General features: G+C 40.2%; 1 protein-coding gene across 1 annotated transcript; it reads left to right on the plus strand.

Annotated features, from left to right (window-relative positions):
* Nucleotides 1–4,607: 4,607 nt before the first annotated feature.
* LOC145983162 (uncharacterized) lies at nt 4,608–5,027 on the plus strand. The gene has a single exon (XM_083116417.1). The coding sequence runs from the start codon at nt 4,608–4,610 to the stop codon at nt 5,025–5,027; it is 420 nt and encodes a 139-aa protein (XP_082972543.1).
* The last annotated feature ends 17,650 nt before the right edge of the window (nt 5,028–22,677 follow it).

A 22,677-nucleotide genomic window follows, 5' to 3' on the forward strand; every position in this document is an offset into this window, starting at 1 on the left:
TGGAAGTTAAACAACCAGTGTACGGTAATAAGAAAAGTAGGTTAGACTTAATGAGTCTTAATGATAATTCAAGTGACCCTTCACATGATAATAATGTACATAAGAATCAATTATATGTACAAAAATCGGATGTTGACATGAGTAGCTCTAGAAGTGAAACTGATAATTGTTTGGTTAGGTTGATGTGCAATGGCAAAGAGGTCCAATTCGATGTAGATACTGTTTGGGATGAGAAATTCCATACAACGAATTTTACGAACGTTCCAGTTATAAAGAGTGTTCTCACTTTAAGGAATGCAGATGGGAGACCACTACCAATAGTAGGGAGAGTTATGCTGGATGTGCAGTTAGAAAATAGAGGATTAAAAATGCCCTTGTACATTTCCCGAAATAAATTAAAGATACCTATTTTAGGAAGGACCTGGTTGGATGAATTATGGCCAGATTGGAAATCTTGGTTTCAGTTAAGGATTTCTAGGGACACTTGTTTGTTAACAGTATCTAAGCAACTAACTTTTAATAATCAGAAAGTTGACTACTTAATAAATAAGTACAAATAAGTTTTTTCTGTTAATATTTGTGAGCCTATTAAGCAATTTAAAGCTACAATACCAATCAAGGAGGGAGCAGTTCCGATATTCAAAAAAGCATGCGAGGTTCCATACAGTTTACAACCGAAAGTAAAGGCTGAATTGGATAATTTAGTTCAATTGGGAGTTTTGTCACCTATTCAGTATTCTGATTGGGGTACACCTTTAGTGGTGGTAAAGAAAAATAATGGTGATCTACGGCTGTGTTCTGATTTTAAGGTAACCGTCAATAAAGTGGTAGAAAAAGTAACTTATCCTTTGCTAAAAAGTTATTGGTTCTCAATACTAAATGGGGATTGTTCACTTATAACAGGTTACCAATGGGTTTAAGCTGCAGTGCACAGATTTTCCAAAGAACAATGGATCAAGTACTGTTAGATTATACATTTGCCAAATGCTACCTCGATGATTTGATTATAACAGGCCGTGGAGAAGAAGAATGTTTCAATAACACAAAACTAGTTTTGGATAGATTGACATATTACAATATAAAAGTTAATCTCGAGAAATGTCAGTTCTTCAAGAAAGAGGTAGACTATTTAGGTTACAGGATATCTAGTAATGGTTTTCAACCTTTAATCAAGAATAAGACAGCAATATTGAATTGTCCAGAGTCAACAAACGTTAACGAGTTGAAATCATATTTAGGAATGATTTCATTTTATCATAGAAGCATGCCAAACTTTGCTATGAAGATAACACATCTTTATGAATTGCTAAAGAAAGGAGCAGTGTGGTCGTGGACAGATCGACATAAAGCTGAATTTCTTGAATCGAAAGAAGCATTGCGAAAAGCTGAGATATTAACTTCATACAATCCAGATCAAGATATTGTATTGATTGTGGATGGAAGTGGTGTAGGAGTTGGGGGTAAGTTGTGTAATAAGATTGAAGGTGAATTGAAAACAATTGCCTGCACTTCGGCGACACTAGCGCCTTCAGAGAGAAATTACAGCCAATTTGAAAGGGAAGCGTTAGCTTTAGTGACGGGCATAAAGAAATTTCATAAGTATCTTTATGGAAAGCATTTCATAGTCTATAGTGATTCTCTACATGTAAAATATATTTTTGGGGAGGCAGCAGCAATTCCATCGTTAGCATGTTCACGTTTACAGAGATGGGCCTTGTTATTATCACAATACTCATACACAATTGTTTACACAAAACGTGTAGATGTAGCAGATTTTTTATCTAGATTGCCAATAGAGGAAGACACAGGAGATGCTGAGGAATCTTTAAATTATATTGACACCTTTGAAATAGAACCTGTACTGTTAGATAACACAGTAAAGAAAACAAAAGAAGATGACATTTTACAAGAAGTTGTACAATGGGTTGATGTTGGGTGGCCTAATTCATTTCCAAAAGAGTTTCAGAATACTGTGATCTTACATTATTACAGAAGGAAGAATGAAATAACAATGAATAAAGAATGTCATATGTGGGGAAGACGTATAATAATTCTGAAAGAATGCAGGGAAACAGTGTTGAAGCTGTTACATGCAGAACATGTAGGTACATCTAAAATTAAGATGATGGCTAGAGAATTCTACTGGTGGCCTTTAATAGACGAGGATCTTGACAGGTTGGGAAATCAATATGTAGAATGCAATAGTTTTCAAAGAAGTACATCCAAAAACAAATATGTCGGATGGAAACAAACAGAGATTCCTTTTGAAAGAATACATGTTGACTTTTTTGAATGCGGAGGAAGGCATTTTTTACTATTCATTGATAGTTGCTCTAGATGGACAGAAATATGGCAGGTGCAAACGACAAATGGAGAAGAAACTATAGAATGTTTAAAAAGAAATTTCCAGATATTTGGTTATCCTTGTTATTGTGTCAGATAATGGACCGCCTTTCAGGAGTATTCAATTTGAGAAATTTTGTGAAAAGCACGGAATAACATTGTTACATTCACCGCCTTGGAATCCGGAAAGTAATGGTTTAGCGGAAACGTGGGTGCAAACTGTTAAATGCTTATTAAGAAAGAAATATTTTCAAAGTAGAAGTGAGGGACGTAGAATTGACTGGAGAAAAATTATAGATAGTATTTTATACTATCTAAGATTTTCGAAGTGGCAACGATTAGGAATGTCTCCAGCAGAAAGAGTTATGAGTTATCAGCCGAGAAGTTTATTCAATTTACGAAATTGCCAAATACATGAAAAGATAGACAATAATAAATATGAGGCTGAAACTTGGATGCCTAAATCAGGTTAAATAGTTTGGATAAAATTTTTTCCATCATTAGTACCTAAATTTATAAAGGCTAAGGTGATTAAGAGAGTAGGAGCAAGGCTTTTAGAAGTGAAACTCGGAAATGGATTGACAAAAAGAGTGCACACACATCAGGTGGGAAAGCTTAAGAACAACTATAAAGTTCAGAGACGGGAGGTTGAGAAGAAAGAAGAGGAGTTGGATGATTTCTGGACGTTTCCAATGTATACAGAGGCAGCACCAGGACATGAGGAACCAGATGCAGCTGTACCTGCAGAAGCGAGGAACATAAAAAAACAGAGAATTTCGAAGATCTTCTAGATCCAAGAAGGAGCCGGATAAACTACAACTTACCTTTGATAACAAGACCTATGAAACCTATGAATGTTTTTTTTTGTTAGAGGGGTAGAATTGATAGAAGTTAAGAAAAAGATAAAATATTTTAGAAGATATTCTGTGAACAAGTCTAGTTGTTTTTGTTGAATGTCTTTCATGTAGTTTTTATAACATGAAGTTATAAGTTAAATAAATGTTGTTTTGTTCGTTAACGTTTTGCCTAAGTAAATTTTATTACAATTTTAATGAACTATTGAATGACCAGAACCAGAATGAGAATGAAATGGAGCAAGGACAGATACAGGATAGGGAAGAAAATCAGAATGCCACGAACCTCCAAATGAATGAACGGGAAAAAGATGGACCTAGCCTTGAAGAAGTTAGGAGTGCCATTGCAAAGCTGAACAACAACAGAGCACCAGTATCTGACAAAACAACAGCTGAGATGATGAAACTTTATGGAAGGGATTTCATGGAAAGCATGCAAAATCTACTAGATAGAATATGGAAGGATGAAGAAATTCCATTACAATGGGAGGAAGGTATCATATACCCAATATATAAGAAAGGAGACCGTCTGCAAACAGGAAACTATAGAGGTATTAGCAAACTTATCACTCGATACAATTTTTTTCCAATATATTGTTCCGAAGGCTTTCCCCATATGTAAATAAAATAATAGGTGACTACCAATGTGGCTTTAGAGAGGGAAATCAACCTCAGATCACATACATGCAATCAGACAAATATGTGCCAAGACAAAGGAATTTGGAATGAACACATATCACGTTTATATAGACTTTAAATCTGCATATGATACCATAGAAAGGAGAGAGTTAATCGAAGCCATGAGGGAATTTGACATCCCACAGAAGCTAACAAACTTAGTAGAAGAGACCCTTCAAAAAGTACGTTGTAGAGTACAAATAAGAAACCAGCTAACAGAAGAATTTGAAACCAAACAAGAATTGCGTCAAGGGGACGTCTTGTCTTGCATGCTATTCAATGTTGCATTAGAAAAGGCTGTCAGGGAAGCAGGCATAGAAACTAGTGGAACCATAATAAACAAATCAGTGCAAATTATGGCATATGCAGATGATATAGTAATAATAGCCAGAACAACAACAGCATTACGTCAAGCTGTAGCTAACCTTCTCACTGCAGCACAAAAATGGGGCTCACAGTAAATGCAACTAACACAAAATATATGGAAATAACTAAAGTGTCTACTAACACTGCAACTTTTGAAGTTAACGGGCTCTCTTTTGAGAGAGTTCGGGAATTTAAATATCTTGGCGCATATACTATAATGGAGAAGGGAGATTTTCTGACAGAGATTAAACACAGGATAAGTATAGCAAATAGAAGCTATTTTGGACTCGGAAACATATGAAGTCTCAGTACATCAGAAGGAAAACAAAAGTTATAGTATACAAAACTTTAATAAAATCTATTTTAATGTATGGATGTGAATCATGGATAATAACCAAGAAGGCTGAGTCAATGATCGGAAGCTTTGAAAGGAAGATTCTGAGGAGGATCTATGGGCCGATATATGATAATGGGTTATGGAGAAGAAGATATAATATGGAACTATATCAGCTTTATGAGGATATAGAAATTGTGAAGGAAATTAAACTAACACGGCTGAGGTGGTTGGGGCATATATACCGAATGCCAGACAACATAGTGTGTAAGAAGATCACATTTACGAATATGGATGGGAGAAGAAAAGTAGGAAGACCACTTGTAAGGTGGGTTGATTCGGTGGAAGAGGACCTGAGTGTGCTGGGAATTAGGAGTTGGAGAAGAAAGGCTGTGAATAGAGATGGATGGCGGAATATTCTGAAGGAGGCCAGGGTCTGTGATGGATTATAGTGCCAGGAAAAAAGAAGAAGAATGGTTAGGCGGGGAAATCCCTTCCTGATTCAGATTTCGGGAAATTATTTCGTAATTTTCAGTATCTCGAACAGTTGTGACATTTTGAGAAGTCTTGTGTTAAAGGTGCCTAATGTGTTTGGATGTTTTTCTTACATTAGATGTGTTGCTATGAAGTTTGAACTGCTTAATCTTTTGTTTCCGAAGTCTACCTATTGGTAATAGTGATTCATGTGGTAGAGAGAGGGAGTGGATATTTGATTTTTGTTACTTAGCGTTGCCTTTCTGCCACTTCAAGCTAATCGTGACAATGAGTGATGACGTGAAATTGATGAAGAGGCACTCACAAACAGAGTGCTGCAACCACAGCAGGGGGCAGGGGCATTATCCCCCCCAATTTTGGTAGGAAGTCTAATCTAAGGGGGGCAAACATTGAAGTAAAGAAACATGACTAGGAGAATCTAAGAATAGCAGTACAAATGATACTCAAGATGGAATTAGTTTTCAAGTGTTTCTTGCATTTTTCTTCCAGACGGCCAAGGGCAGTTGCAGGGGACACAGAGGGGCAATTATCCCCTCGATTTCAAATTTTATACAAATAAAAGTACATTTCGTAAAGTTTTCTTGCTCGCTTCGCTCGCAAGTGCACGTTCTGCTATTCTTATAGTCCAAAGCCCTGGGAGCCAAAACGATCTAAATGAAAAAATAAATGTTAAAGAGGATGCCATGGCACCCCGTGAAATTATTTGCGCCCTATTCAATCAATATTGTTTTCAGTTTGCATATATTTGGATCTAAAGATTTTCCTGCTCGCTTCGATCCCAATATGATTCTTCTCTGTAATGCATTATAAATTACCAGAGAGAGAAGTAAGACCAAATATATACTTCAGATTGTTGCTGCTTAAATGCACGAACAATTCTTTTGAGGAAATGGAGCGCGCACATTTTGGAGAGAATTTGGCGTATTAATTGATCATGTAATGTATTTAAATAATATATATATATTAAATAAACTTTGAATACATACACAATTTGGCGTTAACATGTTGCATATGTATTTTCTTATTTTACGTCACTCCATGTTGCATATGTGTAAAATATATGTTGTATGTACATGAAACTTATACGTGTCATATGTACAAAAAAAAGTTCGTCATGCATATTCTGTCTTTCAAAAATACAGTTTGTGTGCTTGTTTTTAGAGGCCTGCACAAGACCTGGAGCAGACCCGTTCGCGAGACATCGCTCCTGAAATGCCATGCAACCTGCGCAACACCCTCGCTTGAGCACCTTGACTGACCATCTGCCCAGATCGTTCTTGGCAGGTATCGAAAACCCGCCGGGTACCCGCAGTCGTAAGATACCTAGTAGGTCTCAGTGCGTTCATTCAATCAACTGCACGCCCCTCCCTCTGCATGACGTAGTTGCTTCGACTAGAAACTGCACCGGGCGCACACCTGTCTGCAGTGTTGCCAACTGCAATATATTTTCACTACTTAGAAAAGGGAACTCAAAGCTTCGTAAGCCACATCGCCAATGAAATGAGATTTACGAATGTTGCTACTCCCCCCCCCCCTACACACACAGATTGAAATAGGTTTTCCGTGGCACAGGATCCATAAGTATATGTCGTAAACAACCAATATACGTATAGATATATAGTGATATAGGGCAGGACTGAAACATGTCACGTTCGACTTTGAGGTCGCGAGTCGAACAACACACTGTTCTACTGCGAACACCAGGGCCGTAGCCAGCCAGGGGCATTGCCGTTACCCTCGTTTGGGGGGAGGGGGCAAGTACTTGGATAAACGTGCCAACAACAACAATCACAATAATAGTAATAAAAGTAGCATGAAAGGCATTATTATCCTCATAAATCATGCAAAAAGGGGGTGGAAGTCGGTTCTCACGCATTTGTGTTGAAACAGAGGATTAGAAATATTTTTTTCAGCACGTCAATTTCACATTAGCTAATAATGTAAAACAAGCACACAAACTGTTTTTGAAAGAAAGAAAGTGCATGATAAATGCATTCCAAATGTACATACATATAGCATGTAAAATTTCCATCTACAATATTTTCTTTTCACATGTAGCGACGTAAAATAAGAAATACATATGCTAACACTAAATTGTGTACATATTCAAAATTTCATTAAAGCATATATATTATATAAATACATTACATAATCAATTCATCCAACTCGTAACAAACCAACATTAATAGCAAATAATATCACGGGCCGCCATGGCATTCTCTGTTTTAAAACTTTTCTCACTTAGATCGTTCGGCGCCCAGGGCCGACTCCCGCTACCCCCTTGCTACGGCATTGAACTTGACGAGACTGTATAATATTTTATAATATATTTCTACTTTCATAAAATTTGAAATCAAGGGGTTGCAATTACCCCTCCATTCCCCCTCTGCAGGTGCGCTTGGCCGTCTGGAAGGAAAATGCAAGAAAAATATGAAAATTAATTCCATCTTGAGTACCCTTTAGCCCTGCTACTCTTAAATTCTGCTAGCCTGTTTTTCTTGTACTTTAATGTTGGACCCACACCCTGGCCCCTCGGCTAGGCTAAATTTCCGTCTAAGGTTGTGAGCAATGCCCCCTGCCCCCCTCTGGTTGCGCCACTGCGTGCGTGGTTAAGGCACCATGCAATGAAAAACAATTCGTTTTCAGTGAGGAGATTTTTGTTTGCTCGATCATTCATTTAGATAAATGAAGCTGTCATATTGCGTGCATTTCCTGGCAATAAGAAAAAAACTGCTTACGCTGAACTCAAATCGCTAAGTATATAAATTCTCCTTGGAGGAGAAGCTCCTCCTAGGACTTCGTAGGATTTAGTAGCTACGTAAGTAGGCAACACTGGCTGCAGCCGTCCACGTGGTGATGAAACATCTGGAGCGACACGCTGCCGGAGGGCTGTTTCCTTCCAGCAGGTTTTGCAGGCGCCCGGGTCTTGTTGAATGCCCAGTTACCTTGTAAGCGCAGAGCGCCTTGAAGACCAAGAACCCGGGTAAAGACGCAAGTCGACTCGTTGCCGTGGGCAGGCAAGCAGGTATACCTGTCCTCGCGTGCAAGCGGGCAGCGGGTAGGTAAAAGGCCGACTATGCTGGCCTCTGCTTCTTTTCCATTATTAGCTAATATGAAATTCAACATGTTGGGAAAATACCGGGTGATCCGTTTTAGATGTCAGAAAAGTAAACCTTTATATACACAAGAGGTTAATGTACGTATATCCGAGCAGCTTGTTGTAATATAAGCAGAAAGGATGTAAGTTTCGAATTCAGCCACATGGTGGTGGTAATGTGCATGGTAACAAATGTGGTGATCACGTCACAACAGCGCACACAGTATGTCGTATGGTATGCGAAATTTTCGAGTTTTACATGCATGCTACGCAGCTGAAGTCCGTAAACCTCCACTGACCACTCATTCGAAACTTACACCCTTTCTGCTTATATTACAACAAGCTGCTCGGAGATACGTACATCAACCTCTAGTACTAATACAAAAAATATATTACAAATTTTTACACAATTCATCGAAGTGTAGATGTAATGTAATCATTATTATTTAATTAATTAGATTTTTCTTGCATAACACAACACAATGGTGGTGTTGGATTCTCATTAGATTCCTTTGTGCGTAAAAATCTTGCATACTGGAAACTAGAGGAAAACATTATGAAGCACGATTTATAAAGAACTTCCTTAATCAGTTCTGCAGAGAAGCCCAAAGCTGTTGGTACATATTTATCGTCTATTAACCTTTTCGACCTGTAAATATAAAGTAGATACATTCGCTATTTATGTTAAATTTTATCTTTGTATTCTTTGGTATTCCGAAAAGTCATTATCGAAATATTGTTATTTGATGTTGCTCGAACTTTTTTTATTCATTGTAGTATCAAGATATCATCCCTTTCCTGTTACATATCACTTTTGGAGGAGGGATACAAGTGCCCCTCTGTACCCTACTATATCTGCCAATGCAACACAATATATTAAAAATTTGCCCCCTTAATAAGAATTCCTGGCTACGGGCCTGTATAAAATGAGACTACATCCTTTCCCAACTTATGTTTGGTTTTGAAGAACATTTGCAAAAATTTTTTGGCACTATTTAAATGAACGCAGATTCAAGTTTATGTTAACAGCAAGAAGTACACGAGACAAGCCAACTAAGAATCGCAGTCAGGTTTTGCAAATTAAATGAAACGTGGAATTATTCCAGTAGGAATTCTATGCTTCTGTTTCCAGTTTTCCTTTTAGGTCCACCAGGTTTTGTACAGGTGCAACAATAAACCTAGTGTACCCCCGAGGGGAAGGGGTGTCAGAGGACACTTAACTTTAAAGTCCTTCTTTCTATTTCAACTGCATTCCATGGATGCAAAGGCTCCGAACCGGGGGAAGAAACAAGCAGTGTGAACGTGAGCCCTCTCGGGGAAAAAACAAGTTCAAGGTGGAAAAAAAATAAATTCAGACGAGACGGAGACGCCCTTTGAAATCGCGACTAGATCCTTCAAGACTTGTCGAAACGAGACAGTCCCCTGTAAATTCGAGAATGAAGAGAACAAGAGACGAGACCCAGTACAAGACAGAAGTATAATATGTGTGTGTGTATGTAATTCTTGATCTCATGTTGACAAAGTCACATATAAGGGCCTAGAGGATGATTCAAAAGTACCTTAACACCCCTTATAAAAACCAAGGGAGTTAGGCTGGGTATAATTGGTCATGATAGAAACAGGTTAGGCTTAGGGGGGAACCACATTGGTGTGTTCCAAGTGGACGTCTGCCATATTCAATTCAAGGGGGTGATGTGATTAACAATGTTGTCTCACACCTGGAAAATGATATATTTGTTACGATCATGCAGTCGTAACTTCTTCCTGGTTAAAGATAGTTGAAGATACCTTCACCACTGTATTTCTCGTGAAATTCCAGCCTGTTTTAATTCTAGTCTGACTGGTAAAGACGGCTGCAGCATGGTGCTGATCACATCACCTCCAAGATGGCCTACGTCGAAAATATGCGGGGCCCACACACCCTAATTATGCCTTCATGGCATGGTGCTATATGCACAGGGAACTTTAACTTTGCCTATACTTGTATATATTGTATTCGTTTCTGTACCCCTGAGTACCTACGTTTATTTTTTACATGCGCATATAAGAACCCTCTACTATGTCAAGGGCTGAGGGCCCAATAAAGGCTTACATGTCTCCGCCCCCCCCCCCCCACACTGCGGGGTTTTGCGGTTTCTAGATCCAGCACTGCAAGACAGACATGTACAACTGGATACAACACCGAGTACGAGATAGACCTCGCCCATGACAAGAGACTGCCAAGTGTTGTCTCGATACCATCCCTCGTCTGCCCCCTCCGTTTTTATGCTGGGAACATTGGACTGTATATTTTATTCCGTCCATTTTCCTACATATAGGAATGAGAAATTGAATATCTGAATACGTATAAGAAAAATCTTATGTTCACAACAGCCAACATTACAAGCTCAGACAAAAGTACACAGTCCGACAATTAGGTAATGAGACAGTCGTTATAATGAAAAGGAAACAAAATATTTGAGCATTCCCTGTTTATTACTCAAGGGCAGTGGCGTCGATTAGGTGGGGCGTAGGGGGTCAGTTGCCCCCCACTCTTTGCCACTTTTGTCCCCGCACTGTACTAAACCTTATCTACCAAGGGGAATTAAAAGTATCCTTGCACCCCCTCCCCCCAGTTTCCGCACCTTGCCCCCGCAGCTTTGAAACTCAATCGCCGTCACTGCTCAAGAGACATCAATACAGCAATTGGCACGGCTGGCCAACGATTGGAACATCTGCAAGTATTTATGTGGTAAGACTTGAAGATTGGCCATCACAACCTGTTGGATGTTCCTGTGTTCATCAGAAGTGTGTAATTTCAGCAGCAGCTTCACTTTTGGGAACAGGAAATAATCACAGGGGGATAAATGTGGGGAATAGAGAGGATGATTTAGCACACTCACTTGTTTTTGGGCTAGGAATACCTAGACAACCACTGCTCGCGGACACCTTGCATTATCGTGGAGCAGGAACCAACTTCCCGGTTCAGGAAGGTCTGAGACAGTCAATTCTCTTTCCTAATCATTCAGAGCACTAAACGCCCGGCCATGAAAAGAGGCAGCTGGGCAGAATTGCGCTGGTGCCACATATGGGAAAAGCAAAGCGAGAGCAGGACAAAAGTCGCTGGTTCCCGCGCACTGTGTGGCAACGTGTGGCTGCGTTTCCTATTTCCAGCGTCAGACCGACCTCTCCCCGGGGCACTTTTGTGTCATCCCTGGATCCTGACCAAATACTGTTAGTTTGTATCACATGGATTACGAAGACCAATTCTACAACGAGATCATTCATTCTCTTAAACCTCCGAGCACACGAGGTTGTGCTCCGACGTGGCAACAGCGCAAATTTCTGCCACTCGCCTAATTTCATGGCCGTGCGTTTAAGATAGTAGAGTGCGCATCAAATCTCCTGCATATGGCGATAGCCAATAGCAGCGCACATCAGCGGTGCCATGTCGAAATCTCACACGGAAAAGAGACAGCGTGGTTGAGCTACAGCGCCTTGAATAACGTAGTGTGGAAAACGGCATAGTTCTGCGCGCTCTGGCTGGTTCCACTCGAAAATGATCCGCTAGAGGCGCTGGTGTTGAACCCGGTGCTTGGTATTCGTCTGCTTATAATGGAAGTAAATGGAGTTTTCGCTGCAACGTCTGATTCTTTTACATGAAGCATTTCTATGAATGTGATAATTGCTATGATATTTGGTACAGTGGTCGCGAAGATATTAACGAACATTCTAGACAGTCGACCACGTCCTGTTATCGTCATACTTTCGTTAATAATTCTTGAGAAAAAATACGCGTGGAATGCTCTTGGCAACTAAATTTTTGTGTATGAATTAGGTTCATTATTATTATCATCATCATCATTTCTTTTAAAGATATACACACTGAAGCATTTGCATTTTGGATATTTACTGTCTCTTTTCTTCCGCTTTAAACTAATCGCGGCGATGATGATAATGATGATTGCATGAAACGACAAGGGGAACCCCACAAAACTTTCTTAGTGCCATCGACATGAGTGTAAGGAAACTTTCAAACCAATGGGACAAGCGACACGAGATGTTCACACTGTCACACTAGTGACACACACTTCCAGACTGTAAAATAGCATTCATTGCACATGAGGGTCCAAACAGCAAATGACACGTTCATATGGCGTATTCGCGTGCTACTTGTTACTTCGGTCGGAAAGCTCCTTAAAGGAAGGGTGCTCAGACCGAAGCGACGCGCTACAGGGGGTGTTCCCAACTAAGTGACAAGCGACATGGTGCCTTCAGTCTATTGGCAAGCGTTCGCTGCTAATTGTGCGAACAACAGATAGGCGACACGAAAAACAGCACATTACAACAACAGATCTAGGCGACACGATAAGTCACACGTGTCGCTTTGTCGCTTGTGAGTCGCTCAAACTGGGCCATTTCCTCAATAGCTTGCAACATGTTGCCGTGGTTTGTTATTCGCGCATGCGCGATGCAATGAGTGTCTTGCTTTAGGGAGATTGCGCACCAAAGCGACAAGGAGCACGCGACACTTATCGCTTGAGGATTTTACCAACCGAACGCTGGCCTGTGCTTCCCGTCATGCCGCTACGATGTGAAATGTTGCTCTTGATTGGCTCGTTTCCAAGCAACCCATGTCGCTTTGGTGTGAAATCCTCGTACCGTTTGTCGCGTGTCGCTTTGGTGTAAAATCTCCTTGAGGAAACGGTGCAGTCAGAGCTTGTATCCCTACGGTTCGAAAGGGTGCATTGATTACCGACTGCTCGCTTCCAAGCGACACTTGTGGTTTGTCGCCTCGGTATGAAATATCTCTCAGGATACTATTTATATTCGAATAACATAGAAAAATAAAACTCTCGTACACAATCCAACACCTGACGTCCGGAATCACTTTGCGATGTTTCTTCTTGTGTTACGCATGCTATTTATTTATTAATTTTGTTTTACTTTTCTTTCCAAATTAATGTCATTTCGTGACTGCAAATTACTCCACAAATATAACTGTTTCCATCAATTCACGTACCGCCTTTCAAGACAAACAAATCTACATAATATATTCCAAAAACTAACAAAGCCGCATTACTTTCATAAGAAAAGTAGCACCGACATTGATCGCACTGCCATCTATGTTTCTCATCCGTCTGGGGAACCAGTTTCTTGGGTCGTTTTCCACATTACGTTATTCAAGGCGCTGTAGTTGAGCGAAACGCCTTGTCACGGAACTAGGCAACGCCGCACGTCTGTGATTCGCTGGTGCTGTTCAGCCGTTCAAGGCCATATGCAGGAAATCTGACGCGCACTTTAACAACCAATTGCAGTTTCACCCTCTGGAACAAATTTCAATTGTGAAAAACACAACATAGTCTTCACCTTTGATTTTTGGAGCTACATTTTCTTGTCTCTTGGTAAATTTAGCTACTTCCATTCTGCGATTTGTCGTTTTAGTGAAAATGTTCTGTTTCGTCCTCCACAACAATGGAATTCAAGAAATGTTTATTCCTGCAAGCAGATTTCCTAATGGCTTTCATGAAACTTGATGTTCACTCGCTGCTCCATCGCGATTACACCCTTACACCTCTCTCATGATATGGCGGCATAATTTCCAGCGTGCCCACCGCAAGTTCATAAGGCGTTACCAGGCTGTATATTATGGAAAACGCCACTTTACAGATGGACTGCACACGTGGGACAACATAAAATAAGCAGAAAACACCGTGAGGTCGGCCTCGTGTTTCGTGTTGTATATTATAAGAATGTCTGCCCCTGGAATTATACTTCCCCGCATGAACTATATAGGATCTTATGGGACCAGATAAGTCCCTCGCAAAGGTGCCTCACTGCATGCAAAGATCGAGTACCGGGCAGGGACTGGAATTTGCGTTAATTATAGCAAAATTTATATTAATCGTCGTTTAATGAAGTTATAAATGATAAAATCGTTAATAGACAAATACATCAAGCCCGCCCTAAGGGCTTTCTAGGACGCTTCTCCACTGGTTAAAATATTTATTTATAAGTTACAGAATAAATGAAACATTCTTTCACCCTTCCGTTGCCATTGTCGCAGCTCGCTTAGAGTTAGATAGGCGCAATAGTAAATAAGTCTGACAACAAAGTTTCGTAAGAATGTTTATTGGCGATTACTTACGGATATTTGCTTTTAGCTGACATACATTGAACAAGGTAAAGGCAAAGAAACAACTTTTCTCTCTGTCTTGGAAAAGGGTCAAGTATCCTCTTTGACTCCTTCCACCTGTGCGGATGTCAGTGTTCAATCCAATATCTTCTTTACGTCTTTACAGCTTGAAATCTAAAAGAGTTTCATTTTAAAGATTTTACCAATCTTTATTTCATTCGCCATAGTTTTTAGTTCTGGTGCAAATATAGTCGCATTTTCCCTTACAGTTTCATAAATGCATATAAATAACGGCATTTTGCACGATGTATACCTGGTTTAGCAACTATTCTAGAGAAAGGCCCAGGGATTTATCCAGCAGTTTCCATTCGGAGGGGAAGATGTAGGATCAATTTTAAGGGGGTATGAGGGTAAATTTGGCATTAAATCGCCGTAAATTGGGATCTTCCGAAAAATCCATAGGAAGCCATGAGATTAAATAAGAAAGTCAATAAGTCGCCTTTGGCTTCAATTAGCCCCTAAGGGAAAAAGAAGAAAATATCTCTTCAAAATACATCCACCTAATTGCAAGACGAAAGACGAGTTATTTCAATGCAGACTAAGGTCTTCAACTGATAACAGTTTTGCAAAATATAGCGCACGTTACTTGAAACATTCTCTCTGAAGTTTTTAGAATGTTGCAATGCAGTTTTCGTACTAAAGTTATTCTACTTTCTGTAAATATACGTAAGAATTCATACCGACGATAAGCTTTTTGTTGTTTCTTTTACAATAAGACACTGCTCACACAGTTACCAACATTTTTTTGCTTCTTCTCGCGATAGTTTCAAGGTTTCGATGCACTTGTTTGACATATTTCCCCATTAAATAAGTCAACGGAACATCGACTGGCTGGTTAATTTGTTTATTACAAATAGGTTGGTGGTTTAACCCCCCCCCCAAATTAATGATTGATTGATTGATTTGCTTTATTTTACTTCGCTTCTTGTGCCGCTTTTCGCTAATTTGCGAAGATGGGGATGAGTGATGATATGATGAAACTGATGAATGGACACTCACAAACATCCATGCCCAGGCCAGGATTCGAACCCTGGCGTCATAGTGTGATGTGCTAACCATTCTGCCACGGGGGCCGGCTCCCCTCCAAAATGAGTTTCAACGTCCCTGAGAATGGAGGAAAAAAATAGATTTCTCTTTTGTTCCGCCCGCTATACTTTTTTCAATACCCTATCTAGACTACCCTATATATGCGACCGAAGAGTGGTGCAGATAACATCCCCCTTCACAATTGGCTGAGATTGTGAATATATATCTCCCTTTCTTTTCTCTCTTCCCTCCTCCCTCAACCCCCACCCCCTCCATGGCATGTTTGAATGTGCGGGAGAGGCTTTACTGTTACTTACAGACAGGGGCGGCGCCAGAAATTTTTAACCGGGTGGGCAGAAGCTGTATGTTGATAGATTAGGGTGGTCAGGTATAAATGTAAGGCCATATATATGTATATGTATCCTCTCCTCTCTTACACTCTTGATTTCCCTACACTTCTTTCCCTTTACTTTCTTTTTTTTTACTCTTTAATGCCTTCTTATATCCTTCTATCTCAACTTGTTACCTCTTTCTCCCTTTCACTTTCTCTCGTTCCATTCTTCAAATATTTCTCTTTTTTTCTAATCTATTCTCGCATCTTGTTCCACTTCTTTGTCTCCGATGGACACAATTATTTCAAGGAAGTGTTTGTGTCTGCGCAGCCATACGTTCTAATCGCATTCTTTCATTCATGTCAATGTAGTGAAATAAATGTGAATCGGTTGCATCACATTTTGTCCTTCAAGTGCAAAAAAACACAAGGCACATACTCAATTTTATATATCCGGCGACAGTGATAGAACGTGTGATGGTAGACCAGGGGCGATTCCTCCATGTAGGAAGTGAGCAACTTCCTACAGTTCATTTAGACTTGCTTCCAATTCTCTACTTTTTAGGAGTTTAATAATAATGTGCGTTATAAAATTATGAGCGCAATGTACGTACAATTGACTAGGTTAGCTACTGTCAAGAGTCGATTGGTGCCGCTTCTTCCAGCCGCAGCCCAAAGACGATGGACTCACAGGTTTGGCTGCCGCTCGCTGAGGAACATCGGCGGTCATCCTACAGACAGATGGGTGAGCAGTGGAAAAGGGGCAGGGGGGAAGGTTGCGGTTTCTAAAGATACAGCGAGGAAGCACCGAGGGGTTCCTCAACAGTGGTGCCAACCCCATCAAAATGGTGCTAAACGTAGCACAGTTTGATTTTCGTTGGCCCCTAGCATCCTGCTTTTGGCATAATGCTTAAATCTAGAATAATCTGCAAACGCGAGTCTCTGGGAGAGGGAAATCGAATTCAAAGGAATAAGTTTTCAGGAAATAGAAATAAAATTACTTCCAAGTCTCATTTATACTACACCAGTGGACTTGTTTCAAATTAAAGGGAGTATGCGCACAGAGCGACACGCATGTTTTTACAACCATGCGACGATCCATCATCCTCTATCTTTTCTTTATCCTTTCGATTTTGTTCCTGAGGAGTACTGCAGTGAATTGATAGAATGTTGGGGGTAAACAAACCATTTTCTCAAACCGTTTAAAGTTCTATGCTGAACCCATTTAGTTTGTTGAGCCATTCTACACAATTTTGTGTAGTGAATAATAAGTAACGCAAGTTCAAAACTCGAAAAGTGTATGCATAATTAAACTTAAAACTGCAGTTATGGGGAAAACGTAATTAATAATATAATAATCCTTAGCGCGACAGCCCATGAAGGGCCTTGGCTTACCTACCGACTGCCGGTCTCCCTCCCACACTTTCCTTCGTCACCTCTAAGCGTGGAGATCTTCAACCAGTATTGGAATAGTCGGGGGGTCGGCCCGACGTATCCCCAGCCGTTATAGTAGGTCGTCTCGACCGGATTACGCTCACTCATTCGGAGCTCCCCCATTTCCTCACGATGGTGGGTTGCCACCGGCCCTATACGTAGGCCGAATAAATTCCGACCAGAGCCGGATTCGAACCTACGCCGTCCCGCAGCGAACGATCTCAAGACGAGTGAACGCCTTAACCCGCTCGACTACGGAGGAGGACAATTAATAATATATCCTAGCACAATTTAGAAGCATTTAGCATAATTTCAAAGTTTAAGCAGCACTTTTTATTATCCTCAATCCACAAGACAAAATCGAAATTCTTACAAAATCTGAAATATCGTCAATATTATTTTCGTTGGTTTTTATAGGTTCACATTACAAAATGTCATAGTTCAAGGGGACAAGGACCTTGTGCGTGGGCCCGCAGGTAACATTCTAAATGCAATGGATAGTACGAGCGATTTGTGCGACTGTAATCGAACTCATTTTTCAAACCTTCCTCAGTTTACCATAACTTCTTCCTACACTCCAAAAAAGCAACGATGTTCACTTTTCTTGGCTTATAAGGTTATTGCAACTGACAAATGTATCTGAATGTATGTTTGCAGTAACGGCGATCGGGTGCCCAAACTTAGGGCAAGGACAGTTTACTTTTTTTGGTAGAAAAGTCTTAGCATTAAGAGGCCGTAGTGCGGGTGCAACAAGTGGCAAAATGTGGCGGGGGAAACTTTCCCCCCTTGCTCCTCCAAATCGCCGGCACTGAATATTTTGATTAAAATTTATGTCTTATTGGGAATGTACATACACACGCGCGGAAAAAAAGACAATTCTTTCTTCATTCTGCATAAAGTATCCCAAGGCTTATGAAAGGCTATTTTGACAAAAGTAATAATTTGTTAAGAATTGCAGAGTTATTTGCTAAGTTGCTATTCGTTTTCTGAAGTTAGTCTTCGTTACTCATGCGGGAGAAGTAACACACGTATGGTTAGATGAACACATGACCTGAGGTATCAAATAGTTTACATTTTGTAGAATGTGATTTTGGACACAAGGAATTCATCGAAATTGATCGCCATACCTGGTAATTAATCTCTTTTTCATAGATGACTTGATTTGTATGCCGCGACCTTTCGAAAGCGCTCAAATGTTAACCTCTATCCTGCCCAGTTTAACCTGGAAACTTTAATCTTGCAGGTGAACGAAACTCTGAACAGTCAAAATAATAATTTAATTGTGTGGGGTTGTATTTTTAGTGTCTGGGTGTATATGTTTTCGTACTTCGTCACTTTCACCTAATCACCATTGAACCTCATCGTCGCCATTAGCCAAATTAGCAGACAAGTGACTTCACATAGAACAAATCAGTCGAATCAGCAACTTACTCTTCCAAAAGTGGAGTTTCATTAGTTAATACCCCTTCGAAAGTTGAGGTGGTCTTTTCAATTTCACCTTGTTTCATTCTTGGATCGGCCTCCCCGATGGCGCCGTGGTATCGTCGTCGCCTTGTAATCAAGGGGTCCCAGGTTCGATACCCGGTGGAGGCACATAGTGGTTCGGATCACACTTTAAAACTGTAGGACCAGTCCCAATTAGCCTTACTGTGCATAAAGTGGACTTTAAACACCAAACAAATCAAATCAAATCATTCTTGGATCAAGGCAGCTAACTCCGTGAACAATAACGTAGTTTTCCGAAAGTCTCAAATATTTGTCTCTGGAAAAACACGCTCGCTCTTAAATGAAACGCATCTTCTGTGGTGATAAAATGACACGTTTCCTGTGAGTTCTTTCTGCATATTTTTTTTCTCCAATGGTATAATGTTGTCGCCTTATAATGAAGAGGTTCTGTTCTGGTTTATACTGCCCCCTCCCCTGGTGGAAGCACAATGCACACTGGTTAGGACTCCACTTTAAACTGTAGATTTAGTCCCGATTAGCCTATCTGAGCATAATAGTGTATTTAAAAACAAACAAACAAAGTTTTCTAATGGATACTTCGTGACACCTTTTTTCTTTACTTCATCCGCATCTACAGATTCTGTCGACCTTTTCGGCTGAACCTCTGATGCTTATAAAGTTTAAACCATTCTCATCGTGATTGATTAGTTCTCTGACGCCCTCATAACAAAGCTTTCCTACCAACCCCTTTCTTCTCTTAATTCTACGTAAGTTAATCAAAAGAAAAATTGGATGATTACGTAACTAATAGGCTATTATCAATTCAATAATTCTGTAGCTTTTTCCAAACCCACATAACTGTTACATCACAATTTATACACCTCGGTATTGTAGTGATTATTGTGATTACTTCTTATTAGTATTTATTAGTTTGGTTTGGTTTGGTTTGATTTGGTGTTTTAAGTCCACTTTGTGCACAGTAAGGCTAATCGGGACTGGACCTACAGTTTATACTGTGATCCGAACCACTATGTGCCTCCACCGGATATCGAACCCGGGACCCCTTGATTACAAGGGAACGACGCTACCATCACTACGCCATCGGGGACGAATACAAGTCGTTGTTTTTATACCACGTAGATATTTGAAGATGACATGTATGTAAAAATTGTAATGGAATAAAGAAAGATACACTTCTGGAATTTCAATGTAGACCTAAGTAAAAAGTCGAAATAATTTATTGTGTTGCTGGAGAATATTGTTTATTTAGAGATTACATGCGCAGGCCGGGATTTACAAAGATCCCACCCCAATCCCCTCCACAGTTTCAGTTGTAACATTTCGCTAAGCTACATGAGGTGGTTAGTTATACGTATTTCTACATTTTTCATCACATCCAAAGTACCTCCTTTTTTTTCGTTATGCAGTACTTTTCTAAGAAGTTTTCCCCAGTGCAAGCCAAGAGCTGCACCCTAAATCCTGATCTCATCTTGACCATATCCTGCATAATTTTGCGCCTCCTGAGCCTACTAGCTGCTTCTAATCATAGAAGTATTCAATTGATGACAGTTTATTTTGTTACAAGTTCTCCAGTAATTCTTTTTCGTTTCTTATGACAAAGTTAAGACAGCTTTTTATGGGATGATGATATGTGAACATTTCTAGCATAGATAATATCCATGAGTAAAATATACATGTAATGAATACCAGAATATTGAAACGTTCACATAACCCCAAGTATATCTACTTAGAGATTTTGATTGGGTGGGCAATCGGGTGGGCATAGGAATTTTTGGGTGGGCGCTTGCCCACCCGTGCCCACCCCTGTCGCCGTCCCTGCTTACAGATGTGTTTTAAAAAATGTAAAGTATTGATTGATTTGCTTTATTTTACTTCACTTTTTGTGCCACCTTTGGCTAATTTGCGAAGATTTGGATGAGTGATGACATGATGAAATTGATGAATGGACACTCACAAACATCCATGCCCAGGCCGGTATTCGAACCGGGGACCCCTGGCGTTGTAGCGCGATGTACTAACCACTCCGCCACGGGGGCCGGCAAAAGTAAAGCAGAAGGAGGCTAACTGGTTATGTAAAATACAGGTGTCAGAATAGCCATGTCGCCCTGGCTTAGTGCAAACCTTTAGCAAAAGGAAAGTTGCGAAACAAAGCTGTTTTTTGATGCAAACTGTTCAGGGGCGGCGCGAAGAATGGGCTAAAGAGGGGGCCACGGCCTGCCCAAAATCGCTCTGGTCCACCAGCCCTCCTTATCAAAATGTAATAAATGTAATGTAATGTAATAAAATGATAAAAATAATTAAACATGAACATGATGGGAGCCTTCCTCGTTTGGGCCACGTAACATAAATACAGAAATACATTTTTCTTAGAAGATGTGGCCCACCCAAATCTTTGACAGCCATCCTGTGACCCACCAGTACAAGAAAGCCTGAAGCCACTGAAACTATAGTCGTCATCGTGATTTCTTTATTTTTTTTTAGTATGTCAAATTTTAAAGCTATTCGATGCATGGAGGGCCGGCCCCCGTGGCAGAGTGGTTAGCACATAGCGCTACGACGCCAGGGTTCCCGGGTTCGAATCCTGGCCAGGGCATGGATGTTTGTAATTGTCCATTCATCAATTTCGTCATATCATCACTCATCCTCATCTTCGCAAATTAGCCAAAAGTGGCACAAGAAGCGAAGTAAAATAAAGCAATTCAATCAATCGATGCATTGTGCAACCAATTCGAGTATTTCGTTGCTTACCTCGGTTTACTTTGAACGCATATCACGGTTCAAACATTTATTGTACTAAGCAACGTGACTTATCAGAAGTGCAAAGGGCCTTTGCGTTGCAGCAGTCATGCGCTGGAAAACGAGTGAGTCATCACGTCTGTTGCTCTCCATTGTAATATGATAACACAAAAACCTTGCAGGCGTGATTCTTGGGGGGGCGTTCTCCGTAAACACTGGATTCATTACAGCATCTCTCGCCGCTTGCTGCACGCTATTAAGCACTCGTTCAAAGTATGCGCGTTCTTCATACATGTCATTTAGTTGTACGCTTTTCGCACTTAAAGAATTCTAGTGTCCTAATCTTATTTTTATTTTGAATGTAAGAAAATACACTGTGCATGATGGAATCTGAGCCCCGAACAACGGTTTTACAGTTTAGGAGCTTATGATAGCAACTCGTAGAGTTCAACATCAGTAGCCTCGTAACTAGGCATTAAAAACTTTGAAATGTCTTAGGACGGGTAGAAAGGGGAGGGGGGAGGTGGCAAAGAGGCAGATCATCAATGTTGTGAAACCGAGAACTGCCGTAAATTTAGAGCGATTTAGTATTGCATTTGAGCAAACTATGATGGGAAGTTTCAAAATGGTGGACGAGAAACTGATTTTCTCTTTTTTACGCGCACTCTTCCGTGGTGTAGAAGTTTCATCAAAACTCTGTCGATAAAATATTTTCTAAGTGCAGGGAGCCGAACTGATGTATTGGAACAAAATCATGAAATAAAATTCTTAAATAATATATTGTGTAATTTAGGAGGGTAGTGGGGCCACATCCACAATATTATGACAACGATAACCAGTGTCATCGCGAGCTATCTGGAGGAGGAAGGCTGCTCCCTCTGGGGAGGGCTCGCGATGAATCGGAACTGAGAGAGAGGCAGAGAGTGGAAGATAGTAAAGAATGCGATAAGTAGCGGAAGTGTAAGCGCACAAGACAGTGAAAACCACTGATATGCAACATTTTCTGGAATATAGGTAGCATGGTCCAGTTTATTCTCCTTAAATCGAAATCTAAGAAGGATTTACTCTTATTTCATATTCGTTTACTTACTAGTTCATTAGAGCTTCATGACGTGGAAAATATTTTGAAGAGGTGAGGAAGGAAATGCTGAATTATCGAGTGGTCCTTGGGAGATTAATTTCATCATTGGATTTCAACACATGCGATGCCATTCTGCTACATTACAAATACCATTTTCTCTGTACCAGTCTTCTTCTCCATTTAATGACACTTGATTCCATCGCATTAGCCAACACGTATAGTTTGAAAAAAATCATAATCCAAGATAAGGAGGTAAATCC

The sequence above is a fragment of the Lepisma saccharinum genome, chromosome 2, assembly GCF_977018435.1.
Source record: "Lepisma saccharinum chromosome 2, izLepSacc3.1, whole genome shotgun sequence".
In the NCBI taxonomy this organism is placed as follows: Eukaryota; Metazoa; Arthropoda; class Insecta; order Zygentoma; family Lepismatidae; genus Lepisma; species Lepisma saccharinum.